This window comes from Bubalus kerabau, chromosome 1 (genome assembly GCF_029407905.1).
Source record: "Bubalus kerabau isolate K-KA32 ecotype Philippines breed swamp buffalo chromosome 1, PCC_UOA_SB_1v2, whole genome shotgun sequence".
Classification (NCBI taxonomy): Eukaryota; Metazoa; Chordata; class Mammalia; order Artiodactyla; family Bovidae; genus Bubalus; species Bubalus kerabau.
This window is the reverse complement of record NC_073624.1, coordinates 174,871,107-174,894,714: the sequence shown is the minus strand read 5'-3', so window position 1 is coordinate 174,894,714 and position 23,608 is coordinate 174,871,107. Positions and strand designations below refer to the sequence as shown.

General features: G+C 51.1%; 1 protein-coding gene across 1 annotated transcript in view; it reads right to left on the bottom strand.

Annotated features, from left to right (window-relative positions):
* The window catches only part of UNC13A (unc-13 homolog A), a 61,382-nt gene that overhangs the window by 14,265 nt on the left and 23,509 nt on the right, over nucleotides 1–23,608 (bottom strand). Inside the window, exons 11-36 of the mRNA XM_055591153.1 lie at nucleotides 23,007–23,115; nucleotides 21,225–21,271; nucleotides 19,271–19,349; nucleotides 19,102–19,107; nucleotides 18,532–18,603; nucleotides 18,024–18,243; nucleotides 16,826–17,053; nucleotides 15,483–15,624; nucleotides 15,196–15,365; nucleotides 14,093–14,208; nucleotides 12,485–12,648; nucleotides 11,968–12,118; nucleotides 11,590–11,658; nucleotides 11,190–11,279; nucleotides 10,829–10,963; nucleotides 8,792–8,925; nucleotides 7,555–7,640; nucleotides 7,234–7,360; nucleotides 6,125–6,221; nucleotides 5,607–5,750; nucleotides 4,697–4,780; nucleotides 4,046–4,123; nucleotides 3,730–3,818; nucleotides 2,933–3,085; nucleotides 1,635–1,758; nucleotides 659–664 (exon numbers count right to left, since the gene is read on the bottom strand). Of these exons, the coding sequence (XP_055447128.1) occupies nucleotides 659–664; nucleotides 1,635–1,758; nucleotides 2,933–3,085; nucleotides 3,730–3,818; nucleotides 4,046–4,123; nucleotides 4,697–4,780; nucleotides 5,607–5,750; nucleotides 6,125–6,221; nucleotides 7,234–7,360; nucleotides 7,555–7,640; nucleotides 8,792–8,925; nucleotides 10,829–10,963; nucleotides 11,190–11,279; nucleotides 11,590–11,658; nucleotides 11,968–12,118; nucleotides 12,485–12,648; nucleotides 14,093–14,208; nucleotides 15,196–15,365; nucleotides 15,483–15,624; nucleotides 16,826–17,053; nucleotides 18,024–18,243; nucleotides 18,532–18,603; nucleotides 19,102–19,107; nucleotides 19,271–19,349; nucleotides 21,225–21,271; nucleotides 23,007–23,115 (2,920 nt within the window). The remainder of the gene's footprint in view (nucleotides 1–658; nucleotides 665–1,634; nucleotides 1,759–2,932; nucleotides 3,086–3,729; nucleotides 3,819–4,045; nucleotides 4,124–4,696; nucleotides 4,781–5,606; nucleotides 5,751–6,124; nucleotides 6,222–7,233; nucleotides 7,361–7,554; nucleotides 7,641–8,791; nucleotides 8,926–10,828; nucleotides 10,964–11,189; nucleotides 11,280–11,589; nucleotides 11,659–11,967; nucleotides 12,119–12,484; nucleotides 12,649–14,092; nucleotides 14,209–15,195; nucleotides 15,366–15,482; nucleotides 15,625–16,825; nucleotides 17,054–18,023; nucleotides 18,244–18,531; nucleotides 18,604–19,101; nucleotides 19,108–19,270; nucleotides 19,350–21,224; nucleotides 21,272–23,006; nucleotides 23,116–23,608) is intronic.

Sequence of the window (23,608 nt, the reverse complement as noted above, 5' to 3'; positions counted from 1 at the left end):
ATGGAGTTTGGGAGGTGAAGTGACTTCCCAAGGTCACAGAGAAAACGGCTGGGCTGAGATTTGATGCCAAGTCTGCCTGACACCAAGGAGTCACAACATTGTCCCCACCTGGGTGCCTGTCTGGGATTCCTGTGTGTTCGCATGTGTGGTGGGAGTCGGGTGGGCAGGGGTGATGGTGCGGTCTGCCTGATCCGACAGCTTTGGGAACCGGGGTGATGAGGGTGTAGTTCGTACGGTTACTAACAGTTCAGAGTGGAAAAGGGAGGTCAGACAAGTTCCATTGACTTTGAACATCCTTTAAGCTTCAGGGAGAGACCCAGATATCCTGGTGGCGTCTCAGCATGGCAGTAAGGGTGAATTCTAACTAAATCACGTGAGCAGAGTGAAGGTGGTGGACCCGGGTTTTGAAAGGCGGAAGGCCCCTCCTCCATACTTCTACTTGGGCGGGGTGGGGCGTGGCCTCCCTCCCTCCCTGCCCTGCCCCTCCCCATGCCCCGCCCCAGACAGACACAGGCACATCTAGGCGGAAGGTGGGACAGTGGGTGGGGGGCCAGTAGGTGAGGAGGGGGCGCTGGGGGGGGGGGTGCAGCCACGCGGTGGGCCGAGTCCAGACACAGAGCGGACGGACAGACAGACGGACAGAGGGGCCTCTACTTACGATCATCTGTCAGCCGTGATGGGGGCGGGGCGGTGGGGGAGGGGGGAATAAGTCACCGTGAGTCTCCCGGAAGAGCCAGGGAGGGGGCGGAGACGGCACCAAAGGGCGGACCCCGTGTCCCAGCCCAGCCCAGTCCAGGGGAGGAGGGGGCCGGGCGGGCAGCTGGAGGTCCCCAGCTTCCCCCACCATCACTGCCTCTCGGTTGCCCCCGCCGCCCCTCCCACGCCTCCCTCCTCCATCCAGAAACTTCCTCCCACTCTATGCTGTGCCTTTAACCACATGCCCTCACTGTCCTTAGGCCCCGACACCTCCCCAGGGGAAGCCACACCCAGCCACACCCCTCTGAAGATGACACAATCCCTCACCCCTACCCAGCAGCCTGACTCTGCAGATCACTATCCCTGAGCTGTGCCCAGAAGAGTTCCAGGGGCACGGTCCTGGTCTCCAGATGACCACCGACCTCTGCTTGACATCTGTTAACTTCCGAGCTCTCTATAACCTCTGGTTGACCTCCTGGAACTCTGTTCTATTGGCCTCTGAGCTTTGAAATCTGGGTATCTCCTTTACTTGCCTCTTGATTGATCTCCACAGCCCCCTGATGAACCCACTGACCTCTATAACCTCTGTGACCCATGGATGGCCTTGATGCCCAAGCTGATCTATTTTCTGGGTAATCTCTGACCTTTAAATAATCACTTGTTCCTCCTATGACCCCTATATCCCCTAGATGTCTCTTTACTTGACCTCTTTGACCCTTAAATAACTGACCCCGAGTGACCTTTTGACCCTTTTATGACTTTTCACCCATGTGTGACCTCTCTGATTTCTGAAAGGTCCCACTGACCTTCTGTTGGACCCTCAAATGGCCCTTGTGCCTGGATGACCTCTAAGCCCCCAGTGCCTTTGACATCAAGCTCTCTGGGCTCTCACAGAGGAGGTGGCCCAGGTGTCCCCTCTGGCCCCCTGCAGGCCTCACCGTCTGGTCAGTGAGGGGTGGCAGAACGATGGTCTTCTCCATGGTGTTCATGACCAGCTTCCATAACTCCTTCAGCACCCGCTTCAGCACCGTCTTCTCACAGATTTTGGCAAAGAGAGTCAGGCTGGGGGCAAGGGAGAGGTCTGAGAAAGGGCCCAGATGGTCCCAACCTGAGGAACCCCTTCCCCTCACTACATGGGCAAGGTGGGAAGGCATGTCATGGACATGCAAGAGGGTCCAGAGCCTGTACACAGACCCCAGGTGGTCTGATGGGGCTACAGTGTGTGATGCACAGGGGGAAGAGTGAACGGTAGCTGGACAGATCAGCAGGAGCGGGACTGGGAAGGAGCTTCAAAGTCTAGGAGGAAGGCCTGGGCCTTAGCATGAGGGCAATGGGGGAGCTGTGGAGTGTTCAAGAAAGAGAGCCAGATTTTTCTATTTGAATGAATAGAGTGGGGGATGTACTAGAATAGGAAGTTTGGAGACGGGCTATGAGGGGGCTGGGGCCATGCTCAGGAGAAGAAGGGAGTGCTAGGGAAGGGGACAACCTTGAGAGGGAAAACAACAGAGTTCATGACTGGCTACATGGGGTTGACAGAGGGCAATCCGTCATGATCCTTCCAACAACTTAGCCACCCTCCACCAAATCATCCTTCCCCCAACCCTAATGCTTCCTCTATCAATTTTTTGAAAAAAAAAAAAAAAAAAAATGAAGTGAAAGTGAACTGACTCAATAGACGTGAATTTGTGCAAACTCTGGGAGATGGTAAAGGACAGGGAGGCCTGGCATGCTGCAGTCCATGAGGTCGTGAAGAGTTGGACATGACTTAGTGACTGAACAATAGCAACCATCACTTTTCCCTACCTCCCTTCTTTCCTTTCTTCCATCCTCCCACCCATACATCCATATACCTATCCTCCAAACAGTTATTCATCCATCCGAATATTTACCCAACTCTCCATCCGTCCATTTATCCATCTGTCCATCATCCCTTTATCCATATACTCTCCATATAGCTTTCTAAGCATTTTCTTTTAATCCACTCATCCATCCACCCATCCATCCCTCCTGTCTTTCACCATCCATTCATTCATACAAATATTGACCCACTGATCCTTCCAATCATTACCCCACCCATCTTTCCATCTCTTCATGCCTCTGCTCACCCGCCCATCCAAACCATTCAACCACCACCCAGAAAGCATACCCTGAATATCCTCTCCAGGCCAGCCCCAAGGTTACTGAGGCCACCCGAAGAGCCCTCCCTTGTGGACCCAGGCCACCCAGCCTGGCTCACTTGCTATCCAGCAGGTCCATGATGGGTTGTAGCACATTGTCAGCATCCTGGGCCACGCTGCTGCAGGCACTGGCTGGCACATTGCCTGTGCCTTTCACCTGGCTGAGGATGTCACCCATCTGCTTGACACAGTCTTCAATGTGGGGCTGGAAGCTGGGGACACAGAGAGGAGGACCTCAGATTAGACTTTCCTGGCCTCTGGAAGGGCAGGATGAGGCTGATCTGTGGACCTTTTATCACCAGCATCAGAGAGCTATGGCATATAACAGGAGTGGGGTTTAATAGCAGAATTGGGCATCAGGCTACGATATTTACTTGTGTTGTTTATTTCATCACATGGTCCTACTCAGGTACTACTGTTAATCATCTTTACCATCTGAGCTTCCCTGGTGGCTCAGACAGTAGAGAATCTGCTCACAACTCAGGCGACCTGGGTTCAATCCCTTGGTCAGGAAAAGCCCCTAGTGAAGGGTATTCCTGCCTGGAGAATTCCATGGACAGAGGAGCCTGGCAGGCTACAGTCCATGGGGTCACAAAGAGTCGAACACGACTGAATGATCAACACTTTCACATTGTTATCATCATCCCCACTTTATAGATGGTTAAACTAACATTCAGAGAAGTTAAACAACTCACCCAAGGCCACACAGTAGTAAGCAGGGAATCTAGGCTTGAACTCAGCTTTGTATAGCTCCTAAGGGCCTGAGGTCTTCGCCACTACATCTGCTGAGTCTCCAGATGCCCCAGGCTGGAGGCTGTCCCCTCCCTTCTGCTCCCAGCTCTGGAGATGCCCCCACCTGGTAGCAAACACCCGGCTGAGCTCATCCAAGACGTTGTTGAGTTTCACCTGTAGCTCCTTCAAGATGTCACTGGCCTCGGCATCCAGCTGAGGAGGGAGAAGGAATATCAGGTCAGGCTCATAGGGCATCCGCATGGATGGGGCATTTTCCCATCCAATTCAGGGGAAAGGAGCTGGAGAGGAAACTGAGGCCCAGACAGTTAAGCTGCTTGCTTGGGTCTGATGAAGTTGCTGAACTGGAATTCATCAGGTATGAGCTCTGGGGCCTGTGGGGACATGGGGACGGTAGTGACCCTGCCCAGACCCTGGCTCACCTCCTTCCCTCCCATGGCTTCGAACATCTTCTCCAGCTGAACTCTCAGCTGCTGAGTGTTGTTCATGAGGATGCAGGGCTGCAGATGGGAAAAGAGGAGGGAGTCAGGGCTCAGGACCTCTCCCCAGGGCCTCCCCCCAGGGCCTCCCTGACCCCCCCACTGCCAGGGACCTCAGATGGTTACAGGGTCTGTGTCTGGAGGAAGCTGGGGTCCCATAAGGTCATCTGAGCATGGAAGACAGCATTTGGGATCAGGTCCCTGGGAGTCCTGGGGGGATCTCTAGAGATCAAGAGGGGGAAGGAGAACTTCCCCTCTGGGTAGGCTGGACCTGGTAAGTCCAGAAGGGCTGGACCTCTGGCAGTAGCAGGAAGGGGAGTTCCTGTCACACACCAGTATTCTTCTACATGGGCTCAAAACTTTGTAAGCTCACATACATACTCCCTGAGGACTTCATTCACAACAACCAGACGATGACACATTGAAGACATGTCCCCTCACCTGTAGATCACCCTGGACTCACACAGCCAGACACAGAGACACGCACACACAGTTGGACATACATGCAGACACAGGTATCAGAGCCCGGGGAAGGATGTTCTGGGGGTACAGAATGGGCCTGGGGGAAAGAGGACAGGGACCCCCGCAGGTCACCACTTTCTCCTTCTCCTTGGAGCAGTAGGAAGCGAAGTCCTTGGAGATGATGTCTGCATACTGGAGGAGCACATTGCTGATGGTCTGGGGAGGGGGGGACACAGAGGGTGGGTGAGACAAGGGGCTGGGCTTAGGTGGGCCCAGCAAGAACTGTTAGTGAGATCAGGGATGAACCTGAATCCCTACTAGCACCTAAGATGGACCACCGGGCTGGGCGAATTCTCCACCCAGGATGTCCATCATGACGAAGGGGAGACACCACCAATGAAGATGATTGTTTCACAAAGACATAGCTCCTCTTCAGAGCAACTCAGCAGTCATATTAACCCCAAGCATAAGCATAACTCAGTCCCAAACTGAATCCCAATTCCTATCTACAATCCTCAACTTTACCCCAGGTTAAAGTCAATCCAACTGAACTTCAACCCCAGGTCAACCCCAACCTTCAAACTCACCTCAGCACCTGCTCACATTCTATATAAATCCCAATACTCACTCCAAACTCAATGTCTGATTGAGTCCCAGTCCTAATAGTAACTCAAAAACTAACCCAAATCTCAGTCTCACCCCTAACCCTGACCCCAAGTCCGAATTCAACTCCAACTTTAACTATGACCCTGACCTTAACCCCAACCTCAAACTCTCAACCCAAACCCTGATCCCAACTTCAACTCCAATCTCAATGACCTCAACCCTAACCTCAACCCAACCTCCAACCTCGAATCCCAAACCCAAACTCCAACCACAACTCCAATGTCTATGGCATGACCAATCCCAACACTGGCATCAACCCCTACCTTAACACCAGTGATATCAACAACCCCAACCTTGACCTCAATCCCACCTCAACACCAACCCCAACTTTGACCCTATTCCATCCCCCACCTGGACCCCATCCACACCCCCAAACCTTGGCAAAGCGCCTCATGTAGTGCCCCACAATCTGGGGGTCAGGACACTCGAGTTTCTTGATGATCTCAAAGCTCTGATTGAGCTGGGAGAAGACATCCACCACAGAGCAGGAGAACAGGGCATGCTCTGAAGTCTGCTGGAACTGCATCGGAATGGAGGATGGAGAGAGGAGAGAGGTCAGAGCCAGATAGTCCCCACAGTCCAACCCTCCTGCTTTACAGGGAGAACCAGAATGCCCTGGGATGACAGTGAGATGGATAGTGGGCAAGGTGAACTCAGAGCCAAGACTCAGAGGTGGATGCAGGGGGATGGGTCAGGCTTGATAAACTCTCATTCATTTGATAGAGGAACAAAAGACCCATCAACACTGTGAACAAGACAAAGATGGACATGTTTTCCAGAGACTGGCCTCATCCCAAGGGCAGTTTTGCCCCCAGATTGGATCTCAATGGACCCCAGAAGTAGTGAGGCCACTGCGGGCAGACTGGAAGCTTGGTGGTGGATCAGTTTTCTTACCCCATCCTTCTTGTCTCTCTCCAGGGCTCCATGCAAGAAATCTCGGGACACTTCCTCATTCTCGTCCAGCCACTGGATGACAAAGGGCTCAAACCACCTGGAATGGACAGCCAAGATGGGGCCCTACCATCTCTTGTCTCCCTAATCCTCTGCTCAGACTCACCTATGGCCTGGGTGGCCACTCCCCAGCTCCCCTCCTACCTCACCCTTGAAATGGACTGAATGACCATTGTCAGAGCAAGGCCCAGACATGTAGGATCCTGGTGGATAAACTGCCTTTGGGAAAGTGGGTTTATTCTCTGAGATCCTGATATAGCACACAGTAGGTCCTGGTAAATGGTGACCATCCCACTCTCCAACCCAGCCCAAGAGTCAGACGTCCCAAGTTCAAATCCTGGCTCTGTCACTAATTGGACATCATCTTGGGCAAATCCTTCAGTATTTTATCCTCTATTTTTCAATCCACAAAGTAGAAATGACAATACTCCTATCTCATAGAATTGGCAAAAGGATTAAAGGAGAAAGGACAAGTGGGACTGCTCAGCATGGTTCCTGGATCTTCTGATCATTAACTATCTGGCTAGAGAAGTCCATAGTTCAACAGCTGAGAATGGAGAACACTGGGATTGTACCTCACTTGTGCCCCCCTCATGCCCAGGAAGCTCTGAGGAGGTCACCTCTCCTGCCCGGGACCTCAGTCTAGCTGTCTGATGCCCAGGGAACTCTGAGGACGTCAACTCTCCCGCCCGGAACCTCAGTCTAGCTGTCTGATGCCCAGGGAACTCTGAGGACGTCAACTCTCCCGCCCGGGACCTCAGTCTAGCTGTCTGATGCCCAGGGAACTCTGAGGACGTCAACTCTCCCGCCCGGGACCTCAGTCTAGCTGTCTGATGCCCAGGGAACTCTGAGGACGTCAACTCTCCCGCCCGGGACCTCAGTCTAGCTGTCTGATGCCCAGGGAACTCTGAGGACGTCAACTCTCCCGCCCGGGACCTCAGTCTAGCTGTCTGATGCCCAGGGAACTCTGAGGACGTCAACTCTCCCATCTGGGACTTCAGTCTAGCTGTCAGCACTACAGTTCTGGCTGGGGCTCAGGACAGGGGACTTACGCAGGATACTCAGGCACTCGGTCCTTAAAGGCAGGCAGCTCAGCCACATACTCATTGTAGAGCCATTTGACCTTGAAGTGGAGGTTCATGTAGTCGGCACTCTTGCACAGGCGATGCTTATCATGCTCTGGTGGGGAAAGCAAGGGGGCAACTTAGCCGGAGGTGTCTACCACTCTCTGCTTTGGCAGTGCCCACTCTGGCCATCACTGAGGTCTGACCTCCAATATGAGGGACCAGGGAACTCACAACCTTAGTAGGGACACTGAGGCACAGCTAACCGCTGTTCCCAGGCTGGGAGATGCGGGGGTTGGGGGCACTCACCCTCCATTGCATACTTCATATCCTGGGCAAACAGGTTCCACATCACTTCAGCGCTGATTTTACCCACGTTCAACTCCTGGGGAAACCTAGTGAAGGTCATAAAGTATGAAACCTTGGCGGACAGAAGCAGACCGGCTGCTTTGGCCTTCCCAGTCCTAGGGGTAGTGTGGGACAGGCAAGGGGTCTGGATTCAAGTTCACTCATAGCCACTGACTTGCTAAGTGACTCTGCACTGAGGCCTGCTTCTCTCTGAGCCTCCACCTACCCATCCCTCCATTCATTCGTTACCCCACTCATCCATCTGTCTACCCATCCATTCACCCACCCATCTGTCTAGTCACCCATCCCCCACCTCACCACCCCTCTATTCCTGCATCCATTCCTTTACTCACCCAACCATCGGTCCACTAATCTATTCATCCATCCACCTTTTAATCCATCTGTTTATCCATCCAGCCATCTGTCTGTCCATCCATCTATTCACTCACCCTTCCATTCATCCACCTGTCTATATATCCATCTATTCATCTATCCATCTCCATTCACCTGTCCATACATCCCTTCATCTGTCCACCCTTTGGTCCATTCATCCAAAATCCCTGATCTTAACTTAATATTTAAGTAACCAAGAGACGCTGGCACTCCAGAGTCAGGAGCCCTTCTAGCATTAACCTCAGGGAGCAAGAAAACACAATAGCTCACTCAGTTAACACAGATGAAAATTCTACAGACATGTAAAGCCACAAACCAAAACTGTGCGCACATTCATACATAATTACCCAATTCACGTCACATATTAAAGTACACAACTGTACACAAATAACAATTAAACCCACAGACCACAACGATACACAAAATTACATTCACAGATGTAAGAGAGAATGCAATGTACATGCAAAAGATCTAGCAGAGTATCTAACACACAGGGAATACTCGAGCAACACTATTGTTATTTATGAACCTACAGACACATAAAATTATATATACATGTACACACGGTTACACACATCAACACATAAAAAATACATGTCTGACTAGACCAGTGGTTGTGTGCATATGCACAATTCTGTTTGCAAATTATGCTGTATTTCATCCATGCACAACCACACACACAGCTGCCCCCATATACACATTTCATATATAATTAGATAGGGTTGCCTTTACACACAAGACACAAAATTGTGACACACATTCATGACGACCTCCAGATAATTAATTACACAGACACAGAACTCACTGGTTGAGGCAGGGAGTGTACGAATTTTTGTCTTCCTCAATGATGGACACTATGAGAGTGATCAGCTTGGACCAGAAGTCGAGGTTCTTGATGCTGGGGCCTTGTTCCTCTGGGGGAACTTCCCCCTTCTTGGCCTGGAAAGAACAGTGGGGATGTTGGTCACAAAGGGTTCAGGGGTAGGGAGCTCAGACAGTTCATTATTGAGGGTCAGGAGGTTAGGGAGGAAGGGCCCAACTAACATGTGTATGATTCAGGTGGGAGGTCTTCTTGAAAAGGAATTAAACTTATGTAAACTGGCCTCAATGGACGTGAGTTTGAGCAAACTCTGGAAGACAGTGGAGGACGGGGAAGCCTGGCATGCAGCAGTCCATGGGGTCGAAAAGAGGCAAACACGACTTAGCGACTGAACAGCAACAACAAAACAGGCCCCAAGAGAGCTCATGTCCACACAGCTCATGAAGCTTAATTCGACTCATAAGAATAAGTGGAACTGAATTTAGTTGAACAAACTCAAGCCCACTAAACCAAACAGAATCGAAATAAATGCAAATCAGGACTACTTAGCTTAACAGATGGCAGTTCTCAGAGTTAATTCAGTGGAACAGGGCCAGTTACACTGAATGAATAGAATTAAACTTAACAGGATTGAATTAAACTCAGATGAATCCAATTGGATTGAACCTAACCAATGTGCCCAAGATCAACATCAATCTAAATCAAAATAATGGAAATATACCAACTTGAACTCAATCCAACCTAAAGTAATCTAATTCAATTCAACCCAAGTCAACCCAATCCAACTTCACCTACTTAGCCTAACATACTCAAGCCAACTCAATCCAACTTTGGTCAATCTATGGAAACGAGAATATTGGTAGTTAAACTCAACTGAAATAAGTCCGACTCAACTGAACTCAACTATACCTAATCCAACAGCCAAGCTCATCCTAACTCAAGCCAATTCAACCCAGTCAAGAACAATTTCATATAAAACTAAATGGAAATGAATACATTTTTACTCAACTCAGTCCAACTTGGTGATGCTCACCTGATTAGCCTAGAGCAATTTTAACTTAAGTCAAGTGAATAGAAATAAACAGACCTAAACTGATTATTATATTAATAACTGAACTAAACCAAATCCAGTTTAATCTACTTCATCCCAACCCAGTTAAGAGCTACTTGATTTCAACTCAAGTCATCTGAATGTAAATGAACAGAATAAAAGAAAATTGAGCTGAATTCAGCATATGTGTTATCTCATATCAGAAGCCCAAGTTGATGGAAGGCCTCAGCTCCCACAGCCTCTTGTGATTTCTCCATCCCAATGCTAATAACTCCGGTTGTAAATTTCCAATTTATACACTTTCCCCCCAATAGAGTATAAACTCCTTGAAACCTCATTGACAATCCTGGGATATTATATGTGTAAACAATGTGTTGAAAGATCTAAAATAGACAAATAAATAAATACTCAAATAAATTGAGTCCAAGACTGAACTGAAGAAATTCAATTCAACTCAACATTTATTGAACAGGGACTCTACCGCAGGCACATTGTACTATGCCAGACTCAACTAAGTTTGTGCTCAGACGCTTCAGTCATACCTGGTTCTTTGTGATCCCATGGACTGTAGCCTGCCAGGCTCCTCTGTCCATGGGATTTCCCAGGTAAGAATACTGGAGTGGTTTGCCATTTCCTCCTCCAGGGGATCTTCCCAACCCAGGGTTTGAACTTTGACTCCTGCGGCTCTTGCATTGGCAGGCAGATTCTTTACCACTGAGCTACCTGGGAAGCCCCTAAAACCAAACTGATTGAGCTCCTACTGTGTACCAGATGCTAAGTACTTAACTATACTTTATCTAAAGCTTGCATCTCACTGAATTTCCTCCTCAGTCCTGAGGTGTGGGTTTATGACTCCATTTTACAGGGGAAGATACAGAGGTTGAGAAGAGTTAAATCACTTGGGAAGTGAGACTCAGACCAGGGTCCAGTTGGAGCCCCCTGGTCCCCTCTGCCTCATCTGGGGTCCTCACCGGGTCAGTCTGGTACTCTCGACTATAGAGTTCATGACAATTGTTGAAGATGTACTCATAAGTAGAGTTGAGGCAGGCTTTCACACAGTCCTTCACCACCTGGCTGGCTCGGGGTGGGCTCTGGAGTTCTTGTACCTAGAGGTAGGAAGGGAGAAGGGCATGGTTGTGCAAAACTGGGACAGGAGGTACCCAGAAAGTGGCTACAGGTGGATCTGTGTTTAAGGAAATGATGTAGCAATATGGAAGCACAGGGTCACTGAGAAAGGGCCCTACTTTCCAGACGAAATGTTACTTGTTTAGGACCTAAGAGTCCTGGAGTATCCTTCTCGGAGAGCTAATGGAACTAGGTCCCCTTACCTACCTTCATCCGAAAGAAGGTGATGCTGGTGAGAAGGTCCACAGTGGATTTGAGGTCCTGGAGTCTCTCTGGGCTGCTGGCTGGGAAGTTATTCTACGGAAGGGAGGTGGGGTTATGGAAGAAGGCTAGGGGTTGATGGGAGATCATGTTTTAGGGGAGACACAAGAGCCTCCAAGTTTCAAGAGGTGTGTTGGGGCAATCGAGAACATCTTGAAGTATCCGGGGGTATCTTCTTGGATGTACTAAACGTGCTGAGCAGGTGCTGCCCACAAATGTGCACGTGTTGGAGGAACACATTCCACATGTTAAGATGGGTCCTCCGATATGCATGCTTGCTGGTAGCAGTCCCCTCCAGGCACACACATGCATGTGCTGAGTGAATCGTCATACGTGCACTTCTCACCCGATACATGGAGAGGTCGATCCGCAGGGAGTTATGCAGCTGGTCCAGGAGCTTCACAAAGCGCTCTTTCTGAGGAGGTAGAGGTAGAGGAGGAGGTTGGGCGAAAGCAGGGACTTGGGGATCAAGCGCACCAGCCAAAGTTGGCTGACATATTGGCTAAGAGGTTGCTATACACTCAAACACCCCATCCACTGTTGAACTGACCCCTCATAACATCCATTTCCATTCAACACAGGGGCAAATTTAGGCTCAGAGAGGGGAACTGAATGGTGCAAAGTCACACAGCAAGTGAGGTCCAGACTGGGGATCTGGGAGTCACATGAGGTCTGACCAGCACAGGGTCAAGCTCTCCCTTATCTCTAGGCTCCTGGAACTGACCCCAAAGTTGGAGGCGGCGAAGCGGTCGGAGGCAGACACGTTGGTGGAGGCGGTGGTGTGAGCATAATAGGCGTTGATGTTGGCAAGCAGGGTGCTCATGACGGCAGGCACCCCGGGACACATGTACTTGGACGAGAGGCAGGCAAAGTGGCTGGTAGGAGGGAATGGGAAGCACTGGGCCTGGTGTCCAGACCCCAGCATGCCTCCAAGACAGCCCGCAACCTCGCAAACCATCCCCATACCCTCTGCTTGATTCTGCCCTGAGTTTCTGTCTCTTCTCTGAATTGCCCTATCTCTGCCTCCATCTCCAGCTCTCATCCTTGTCATTCAGGTTCCCACCAATGACAGTTCCCTAGCCTCCAGGAAAATTACAGAACCCCGACCACACTCATCTTCTCTCTGGATTCCCCTCCCAAGAACCCCTTCCACCCCAGATCTGCCAGTGGCCTCTCAGTAACCATCCCTCCCCCCCGCCACGTTTCCTGCACCTCACGTCCACCTCAGCCTGCAGCCTTACGTCATGGCTTGGTAGATGGACTCGACGCCGTAGCGCATGGCAAATTCATCTACAATCTCCTGGGCTGTCTCATCATAGTAAACTTTCCAGGCGTCATCACCCTTGGCATCTGGGATCTTCACAACCCCATTGTTCTGCACGTCTGTCACGAAGTGGAACAGGTTCTGCCACCACAAGGGAGAAGGTGTCATCGAGAGTATAAGGGGACACAAAGGGTCAGGGATCCCAGGTAGAGGGCAGCTACCTCATTCACCGATCTGTGTACTCACTAATTCATTCATCTCTTTGGTCCATCCACCACTCATCCATCCATCCAACTACCCCAAATTTCAGTTATCCCTCATCCATCCTTCCAACAGGTCAACTACACACCCATCCATCTGTACGTCTGTCCATCCAGCCATCTACCCACCCATCCATCTCGCTATCCATCTATTCATTTACCCATCAATACAACTACCCCAAAACCCACCTGTTCATGTATCCACTCTTTCAATAATTCAACCGCACATCCATCCATCCCATACATTTACCCACAACTTCACTGTCCATCCAATAATTCATCCTTCTACCCATCAACCATCAATCCACCCATCTATTACCCACCTGTCTGTGCATCTACACATCCATCCACCTACCTCAGAATTCTCCCATCCACACACCTATACTTCCAGTAGTTGAATGACACATCCATCCACCCACCCTTCCTTCCATCCATTCATCTATCCACTCACCTACCTACCCACCATTCCAACAACCCCCAAATTCACCTGTCTACTCAAACTTTCCTCTAACTAATTCAACCACACACCCTTCTATCCCATCTAACTACCCACAGCTTAATCTCTCCATTTAATAATTTATCAACCCATTCAACCAACTATCCCATCTATCCACCCATCAATTTATTTATCCATCCATCTTTCCATCCATCGTCTATCTGTCCATCCATCTACTCACCCACCTATCTATCCAACCCATCAATTTATTTATCCATCCATCTTTCCATCCATCGTCTATCTGTCCATCCATCTACTCACCCATCTATCTATCCAACCCATCAATTTATTTATCCATCCATCTTTCCATCCATCGTCTATCTGTCCATCCATCTACTCACCCATCTATCTATCCAACTATCTCCAATTGACCAATTCAACTCATCTGTACTTCCAACAATTCAACCACACATCCATCCACCCATCCTTTCATCTTTTCACACAGCTTTTTATCCACTCAGCACTCATTCATCCAATCAACAAACTGAGTTCTCTCCAGGAACCCCCAGGCAGTTAGAAGAGACCATCCTTGGCACAAAGAACCTAACTGTGAGTGTTCAGGGCTGAGACAGATGGAAGACCTGGAGTTTGCTGGTGGAAGTCCATTCCCCTTCCCAGAGGAGAGGGGCCTGAAGATGGAACTTGATTGATGGGGAGGAGTTTTCGGAGCAGAAAGAATGGCATGGGGGACAGTCTCAGAGGCCCAGAGGAGTGTGGATGGTGTGGCCAGAAAGAGGAAGAAGCAGCTGGGGCAGGTAGGAGTGGTGAGTGCAGGGAACGTGGGGGATGAAGGTGGATTCCAAAGGCAAGTTGGAGCAGCGGGCCTCACCTCGTGCAAACAGGTATACTGGACGTGGTATGGAGCCACCTTCTCTTCGCCTTTGATCTCCACACTGATGTGCAGCCGGATGGCACCTGACACAGCAGATTTGTCAGTCCGCTTGTCTGCAGAGCAGAAACGACGGCAGTGTCAGAACTGCAGCCCCGGGCTATTTTCACACATGCATAACTGCAGGCCTCCCAGACTCCTTGATGAGACCTAGGAGTTTCTCCTTAGATTGGCTCCCTAGACTTGTGTCTCTCCCATTAGACTAGAAATCTTAAGCCCTGTGTCTGCCTTCTAACTAGGATCCCAGATCTTGCTTCCTCTCCCAGATTAAATGCCTTGGTCTACATCTCCTTCTTTATACTCAGAGCCTTGCTTCTTCCCGAGGCTGAGCTCTCAGACTCTGTCTTCCTCATCAGATCAAGCTCCCCAGAATCTACTTATCCTCTTAGACAGGATTCCTGGATCTGTGCCTCTTTCCTCAGACTACTATCTTCAGGTCTTGTTTCCTGGCTCCCCCATCAGAATGGGAGATCTAGATTTCCTCTAACCAAACTAAGAAGTTCCGAGACTCTGCTCACCCCTCTCAGACTGGGGGGGTTCTTCCTCTGCCCTTGGTTTGGGCCCACAGATCCTACTCATCTTCTTAGAGTTCTTGGGTTTATGGCTCCCGCTCTCAGATTAGAAATCCCCAAACCTACCTCTTCCCTCTTCCCTTATGCTGGATTCTCAAAGTTCAATTCCCCTTCTTAGTTTAGATGCCTGGCTCTGTGCCTCTCTCCTTGCAGTAGGATCCTCGGTCTTGTTTCTGCCTCCCGCATCAGAATGGGATATGGAGATTCTGTCCCTCCTCACTCTCCCAAACTGAACTAAGAGATGCCTAGGTTCTGCTCACCCTCTCAGCCTGGGGGCTTCCTGCTCCTATCAGACTGGGCTCACAGACTCTGCCTTCCTCATCAGATGGGGCCCCAATGACCCTGCCTCCTTCATTAGACTGGGCTCCTAGACTAACTCCTCCGGACACTGTCTCTTCCCTCCAGCCGGGCTCCCCACTTCGGCTGGGACTCCCCCTCCCCTGTCCCCCACCGAACCCCACTCTTGCTCACCCAGGTTGTACCACACGTCCATCTCGCCACTGAGTGTCCGCACCTCGATGATCGTCTGACCCAGGAAGTCATCGGATTCCCTTTTGAACCGCTGCTTCACGCGAGATTTGATATCGTCATCCTCATCCCAGACGCGCACCTTGATTCGGTCTGAGGAGTTATGGCATTCACTGCAGAGGGGAGGAGGAGGTCAGGGCAGGATTCTTGAAGCCGCCCCCCTGCACCCCCGCCGCCTTCAGCTGCCCCCACAGGAAGCTCCATATGGGGGGCCCCAGCCAGACACTCACAAGTGAAAGTTCTCCTCCCACACGGGGTTCAGGTTTCCATAGATGGTTTTTGTCCGTTTCTTGGTCTTCCCAACCTGGACGGTGACATAGGGGTCACTGGATCCCGTCTTGTCCTTTGCCTGCAACCCTTGGGCACAGACCACTGGAAGACACACAAAACAAATATAAATGTGGGCTCCAGGAGTAGGCAGGCCAAGAACAGTCACGCCCACAGGCTCCGCAGGGAACCCCTGTGACGAGGACGGAGGGCTTTGCCCTGGCCACAGGAGCCGTAAGCATACCCACTGCGCATGCGCGACGTGCTCTCGCTTTAACAACCCTGGGAAACCTCACCAGGTGAAGAAGGTGAAGGTGCCCCAGGGTCACCCCTGGGGCGGGTCACTCTCAGGTGTATGCTCTACACTGCCCCCATAAAGTCCCCAGAAGGATTGAGCCGCCAGTTGCCCACAGTATGACCTGATTGGTATCCTCTGAGCTTCTTACCTCCCTGCTCCCAAATTCAGGGAAGGTCTGGAAGTCCTCCTTAACTACTTGTTTGAATCCTTCCTGCTGGCATCTCCCACTCCATCCAAGTCTCCATCTCCCACTGGGACTTTCTGGGACAACATCCCGGATACCCATCTGCCCTGAAATCCTCATCTTGTCATCTGTTTCCCGGGAAATCCCAAGGAGGATGAGGAACGGATAAACACTACAAGGCCCCGGCCCCTGGGAAGGACCTCTCAGGTCTGGGAGCTCAATACTGTCCCCTAGTGGTTGCATGTGTCCACTACATCGCTTGCTTGGTGGCACCCCGCGCGCATGCTAAATCGGTTGTCATGTCTGACTCTGCGACTTTATGGACTGCAGACCTCCAGGACTGTAGCCCTACATCCCCTCTGTCCATGGGATTCTCCAGGCAAGAATACTGGAGTGGGTTGTCATGCCCTCCTCTAGGGGGTGTTCCCGACCCAGGAATCAAACTTGCATCTCTTATGTCTCCTGCATTGGCAGGCAGGTTCTTTACCACTAGAGCCAGTTGGTAGGACTTATTCCCTCCTGGTGTCACTTCCCAATATTCCTGGGTGCTTCCTGGGTTCACCTCCCAGATAAACTGCTTGCCCTCATCTCTTCTTCAGGTCTGGTTCTAGCGTCTACCAACCGAGATACAACCAGATAGTTTCATGCACACACGTTTGGAAACATGTATGCCCAACTGTGGGCGCAAACACGTACACACAGCCATGAGAAAGTCAGGGAAACCCTCAGATATGTGTAGCAAAGGGAAGGAAGGAGCGTGGGAGGGACCGCAGGAGGCTAAGATGGGACCCCGTGGCAGCCCCTCCCCCAGTCCGCGGCCTCACCAGTGATGCTGATCTTGGCCGACCACTTGGACGTTCCGTCCAGCACGCTCTGCTTGACCGCCTTCATTTGTTGCGTGTGTGCCGTCTTGGTCACCGCGAAGATCTCCTGGATGAGCTCGAAGATCTCGGGCTTGTTGCGCTCCCGGATCTTCATGCGGTCCTTGAGCACCATGATGATGTTCTGCGTGCGGTCCTCCGCCCCGTGCTTGGAGCTCTTCTCCGCCGCCCCTGAGGATGGACGCAGACAGGCGTCACCTTACGCAGTGCACCCCCTCCTAGAGGCGACAGCCCTGATTCTCACTCCAGGGCTTCCTCGTCCGGGGTTCAGGTGAGTCACTGCCCCCAAGCTAGAGTGCGTGCTCAGTTGTGTCCGACTCTTTGAGACCCTATCAACTGTAGCCCGCCAGGCTCCTCTGTCCATGGGATTTCCCAGGCAAGAATACTGGAGTGGGTGGCAATCCACGTTTTCCTTCTCCAGCAGATCTTCCAGACACAGGGATCGAACCCCAGTCTCCTGCATTGGCAGGCGGATTTTTTACCACTGAGCTACTTGGGAAGCGCTAGAGATACCAGAGCTCCTACCAGCTCTCTGAATCCTCCCCCAAACAGGCCTTTCCCCCTAAAGTTCCCACCCTCTGTCTTAGCCCCTCCTGTCCGCGTGAGTCCCCTCCTGCTCTGGCCCCAGCCCTCCGCTCAGTCCCTCCCCTTCTCTTACTCCTCTGCCCAACTTGAGTCCTCTCTGTCCTTTGAGTTAACCCTAACCATAATCCATTTTTCTCCGTGGAAAACCTCTACCTCCCATTAAGCTCGCCCCTTGTACAGTTTATTCGCTTCCCAGGTGGCGCTAGTGGTAAAGAACCCTCCTGCCAAACGTGGAGAAGGGCATGGCGCCTACTCCAGTATTCTTGCTGGAGAATCTTCATGGGCAGAGGAATCTGGCGGGCGGCAGTTCTTGGGGTCGCAGAGTCGGACACAACCGAGCACGCACGCGCATCCTTCCATAGTGTACCGTTTAGCTCCTCCCTGAGTCCTGCCCCACCCCTCTAGGACCTCCTGCACTTCTCCCTTCCCAATACCCACCAACACCATCCAGCAGCATAGCTCCGCCCCGCCCCGCCCCTCATCAGAGCCCCGCCCCTATCATTAACAGTCCCTCCCCCTGGTCTCCGCTCCGCTCCCGCCAGCGTCCAGCACTCACGCTGCAGACAGTCTGCATTGAGCAGGTCCTGGCACTTCTCGTGGCACTTGACACCGCACTCGGTACAGCGCATGCCCTGCCGCGCGATGCCCCACAGCAGCCCCTCACACTCGTAGCAATAGGTGGGTGTGGTGGCCGTCCACACCTCGAAGTTGTGTGGCGTCGTGCACGAGATGGGGTAGATTAAGGCTTGCAGGGTCTTCTTGTAAACGTGATTTTTCTGCGGGGGAAGCAGGGCATGTGACATAGAGCCCTAACCTGGGAGCACTGGCTTCTTCCTTCTCCCTCTCCCCCTTCCACCTCCCCGGCTTGCTGAGTATGGTAAAGTCTCCATCCCTCCCCCACCTCCACACTGTCGGAATCCACGGTTTCGGTGTATAGACAATGCTGCTGTGTTGTCTAGTTCTGTAAAGTGAGGAGTGCCTGTCTCTGCCACACCCCACTTCCTTTCCTCCAGGAGCCTCCAGCCCAGTCCACCCTCCAATCTGGGGAAAAGAGCCCCACGTACCAGCTCTTCGTTGTTCAAAGTGCTGGATGCCAAGGCGGAGGTGATGCCTGCTTTTCTGGACTGGACAAGGGACTGGAAACAGGGAAGTAACCAAGGGAGTCAGAAGGGTCCATTGACACCCAGCGGTTATCACCGCAAGCAGAATCCACGGTTTGAGGCAACCAACCACCAATTCAGGTCACAGCCACAAACAGGAAACAGGTCACAGCAGTGAGAGCAAAAATGGCAAAAAAAAAAAAAAAAAGAAAAAAAATTGAGAAGTAACAGAAGCTCCAGGTTAGAAGAGACCCTGGAAGTGGAGCAGCTCCACATCTCTGACTCAGCCATCCCTCACCACCAGGGACCAGACTAGGGAACTACACTTGGCCATGGTTGCCAGCCACAGAACAAAACCACCAGCCACAGCATAAACCAAAGTGGGGAGTCACCTGCTTTCTTCCCCACCAGTGAACTGTAGGACATGGCAAGGCTCCCTCCCCAGAACCCATGTGCTGGGGGCCAGCTGGAATATCCCAGTGCGGGGTGGGGGCCTGGGGAGGATATTCAAGGACCTGGGTTGCCATCACTCACCATGGCCTGAAGTGTCCAGGCAGCACACAGAATAGAAATAAGATCACATTAGTCTCAGAGAATGCCTGGCCAGCCCCTAGCCCCAGGTCTGCCATGGGCAGTTGTACAGGTTGAACACTGCCTGAGGCAGGACTGCTCTGCTGGGGGAGGGGAGGGCACAGGTGCTCACCAGGTCGCTCACGAGTGGGATCGGCTTCCTCTTGCGGATGTCCGGCATGCTATCAATGATGATGAGACCACCGCCAGGGCTGCAAGACATCCAGGGACGTCAAGGGCCCAGGGAAGTCCCCCTTCCTTCAACAGACATTATCTTAGCCCTGGGGAGGATACCTGATCTCCCCAGGTACTAAGGGTTGAATTATGTCTCCTCAAAAGATACTTTGAAGACCTAACCCCAGTATCTCAGAATGGAACCTTATTTGGAAACAGAGTCATTGCAGGAGTAATTAGTTAAGGCAAGATCATACTGGAGTTGGATTCACTCCTAATTCAATATAAGTGGTATCTTTATAAGAAGAGAGACACACGAGGAGAAGACGGTGGTGTGATAACAGGGGCAGAGATTGGAGTGACTCGTTTACCACCCAAGGAATACCAGGGACTTCCAACAACTAACTACCAGAAGCTAGAAAAGCAAGGATTCTCCCCTACAGATGTCAGTATGACCCTTGCCAACACTGCTTTTGGAATTCTGGCCTCCAAGAACCACAAGAGGATAAATGCTGTTGCTTTAGGGGCCCAGTTTGTGGGAGTTTGTTACGGCAGCCCTAAGAAACAAAGACGCTGGGCCTCAACTTCCTGGTCTGAGGAATGAGGAGATGATGCAGTTGCCCACATTTAATGAAAATTCAAATTACGGCAAATCTAAATAAAAATATATTTAAGAAATCAATGAAAATTTTATGCTCAAAATTGGAAATATATGTGCATATTTAAAGTCTATCCTGGAAGAAGGGACTTCAAAGCCCATGGGAAGGAGGAAACAGGAAATGGTATATGTGCTATTTCCTCTCTGCTGCTTTGGCATAGCTGGTGAATTGGAATGAGAGCTGTGGCAGGTGCCTGGCGGCCTGTCCAAATTCACTTTACTGAGAGACTAATCCCGGAGACAATTCAGGTGTGGTTACTCTCCTGAATGTTCCCACTGGCCAGTGAGAGTGATGCTTGCGGCCAATGACCCCAGACAAGCCCTGGGGTGCTATTCATGCACCAGCACTCCCTGAAGATCAGACAGAGGCTTGGAGACATCTGAACTCTATCTTTGCTTGGCTGCTTCCCCTGCCTGAACTCTGTCTCTACTTGGCTGCCCCGCCTGCCTGGCCCTGCCTGTGAGAGAAGTACTCTTGAGAGCGCTTCCTGCATAAATCATGCACACAGGAGCCCCACTTTCAGACCCTGCTTCCAGGGCTCCCCACCTGGGACACTTGCCCACCTGGGAGTCACAGCTTCAAAGTCTGTACAAGGGAAAGTGGTAACCCTCCAGCTGTCATTTATTTATTTATTAATTTTGTCATTTAAAATATTAGTGTAATTTCCAAACATCTTTCACATCCTCTAACCACACTTAATCTCCCCAGGCATTAAGGGTTGAATTGTGCTGGAATGCACAAATGCTGAAAAAGCACCCTGGAAAATCAGTAACTTAAGACACTAGACGTGAAAAATGTTCCATGTAAGAACAACTCGTGTTATCAAACAGCCAGCAACTGTGGCAAAAATCTGAGAAATGCAGAATTGAAGCAAAAAATTCACTCCAAGGTTGCAGCTGTATCATGCAGGAAGTGGATTTCTTCTTTACCTTACATTTTGTCTAGGGGGAAATGGTCTTGAATTATATGAGTGGCTTGGGCAAGACCTTTCTGGACTCAGTTTTCTCATCTGTAAAATAGGGGTAGTGGGCCCCCCATGGGTTCATTGTGAGGATTTGATGTGTTACTATCTTTGGCTCATGCTGGTCATGAGTGTCTTAGGACAGTGGCTACATTATTTCACCCATGCTCAATCTGTCTCCTGTCTAAATGGAATCTCTCCCAGCTCTGGCTGGGCTGAGGCTATGGTGCAAACCAGCCTCAGGCTCTGGATTCAAAACTTCCTCTTTCTCCCCACCACGATCCATTACTCACCCGCCTTTGAACCACAGGGACTTGGACATTTCTCCTTCTCCCCGGGCCTGCAGGACAGATAGATAGAGTCAGTGTGATTGCCCCTTCCCAGGGCAGCACAGGTACCACACCCACAACCGTCTCCCCTTTGTGCTGGGAGTCAGAAAGCCTGGGTCCTAGTCCTCACTGTGTATCCTTAGGGAGCTCACTGACTTTTTCTGGGCCTCAGTTTATCCATCTGTAAAATGAGAAGAAAGGAGATACTCTCTGCCACCAACTGCAGTGAACTTAGTCCCCTTGTCTGTGAAAATGGAGGGCTTTTTTGAGCATCATCTCAAGCAACAACTCATGCTCTATAGTCCTAGAATTCTTAGAGGCTGGCTCAACATTCATAAGAGCCTGTCATTTGATTATGTCACCTGATTATCTGATCTCATGCCCCAGGGCCTTTGCACAAGCTGCACCACCTCTCTGTATGCTTTCCCACCTTCATTCTCAACCAGCCTCCATCTATCATTTAGGTCTCAGCTAGACCCAAAGTCAACACCTCCCACCATGCAACTAAAGGGTGGCATCATGGGGTCGGGGAGAGGGGGTGGCGGGCAGGGCAGGGAGAATGGTCTGGCACTTTCTCCTGAAATACTGTTAAAGTACTTTGAATATCACCTCACTTTAAGTATCACCTCCTTCCATGAGTTTTCCTGATTGCCAGATTAGCTTTATGCCCCTTCTATGAAACCCAGAGGTCCCACTCATGTTTATTTTTTCTTGTCATATTGTTAGTTTCATTACAACGGTAGCTGCTGCATTTTTCATTTAATTTGTTGACTTGGGGAAAGTTAGTCAATAGCCTTTTCACAGTATATTCTTTGCTACTCTTTGAATCTAGAGCCATGGGAGTGTATAGTAAAAGAAAATTCTATTGCACAAATGATAAGAAATTTGACTTGAAACTTTTGGAGCTCTGATAATTGATTGTCTGAGACTTTGGGAGTCTGTTTAGGATCTCCTCCTCCTGCCAGCCTCACCCCAGTTTGGGAGGTCGCTCTGGATAACAACACTGCTCTGTCCCCAGCCCAGAGAAGGCTGAATGAATAAAGCAGTGAATGAATGGCCTCATTCCTGCTGCCCATTAGAACAGTTATCCTGACCCTGACATTAATTCTATTTTTCACCTAATTCCTTTTCCAATACTGATCAGACTTCAGATCTTTCCCTAATCCCAACACTGACACCCAGTGTGACCCCAAGCACTGACCTCTTCCCCTAACACCAAGTCTAACCCTGAACACTAATGTTTGGCTGCTGCCCTAACCCTGACATCCATTCCTCTCTGGCCTGTATCCCTGTCCGTGAACCTGGCCCCTGAACTTGGCCATAGCCATGCTGTCAGCTTAATTTCAGCTCCAAGTTCTACTTCACCTCTCCTTCTTCCCCACTTAGAAATCCAAGGCTGCCCTGGGGAGGTTGGACTGGGGCTTGGTGGAGCCAGCCGGTTGCACCAGAGAGTAGGTAGGCATGGGTAGGGCCAGGGAGGAGTCATATTGGGCAGGCGCTGAGCTGGGAATGGTGGGGCTGGAGCCAGGGCAGGCGTGGGTGGGGCTAAAGAAGGGGGAAGTGGGTGGCATGGGCTAGCGTGGGCAGGGCCAGGGAAAGGACCACAGTAGTAGACTGGGGCTTGGAAGGAGTGGGGAAATGGGCATGGCCAGCCTGGTCACAGGTGTGGGTGGGGCGTGGACGTGGCCAGCCTGGTCACGGGTGTGGATGAGGCCTGGGCATGGCCAGGCTGCTGCTGCCACTCACCTCCTGCAGCTGCAGCCGCACTTTGTTGAAGGCTCGCAGCCAGTTGGCCTTGGCTCTAGACATGGAGTCCTGACCCTCTTGGCCTTCCTCATCTTCTCGGGGCCTGAAACTGAGGCAAAGGGTTTCATGATGCTCCAGGGCCAGCACTCTCTTCACCCTCCACTGTCTAAGTGATGCTGGGCCCTCCGTGGCCTCCCTGGCACTTCAGAGATACAATGACCCACCCACGACCCTCCAGCCACCCTCAGTTTCCCTCTCCACTTCCCACATGCCCATCACCTCTCTGACACCTTCGGGTCCCCCTGTGTCCCCTTGCCACCTTCCTGGACCTTCTGCAACTTTGTAATCTTATCTGCCCAAGATTCTTCTGATGCTTTTGTGACCCCTCCAACCCTGGAAAGCCCTCCAGCCCCTCACAACCCCCAAGACTCCTTCATGACTCTGCTTGACCCACTCTGACCCCACTGAGCCCTTTCTGATCGTCGAGACCCTCCTATCCCATCCTAGACCCATGACTCTGTGAGAGCCCTCCTCCCCATTCCCAGGTCTGCACTGACCCTACCATGACACCACTGATCCTGTGACCTTGTGATACCTTTCAA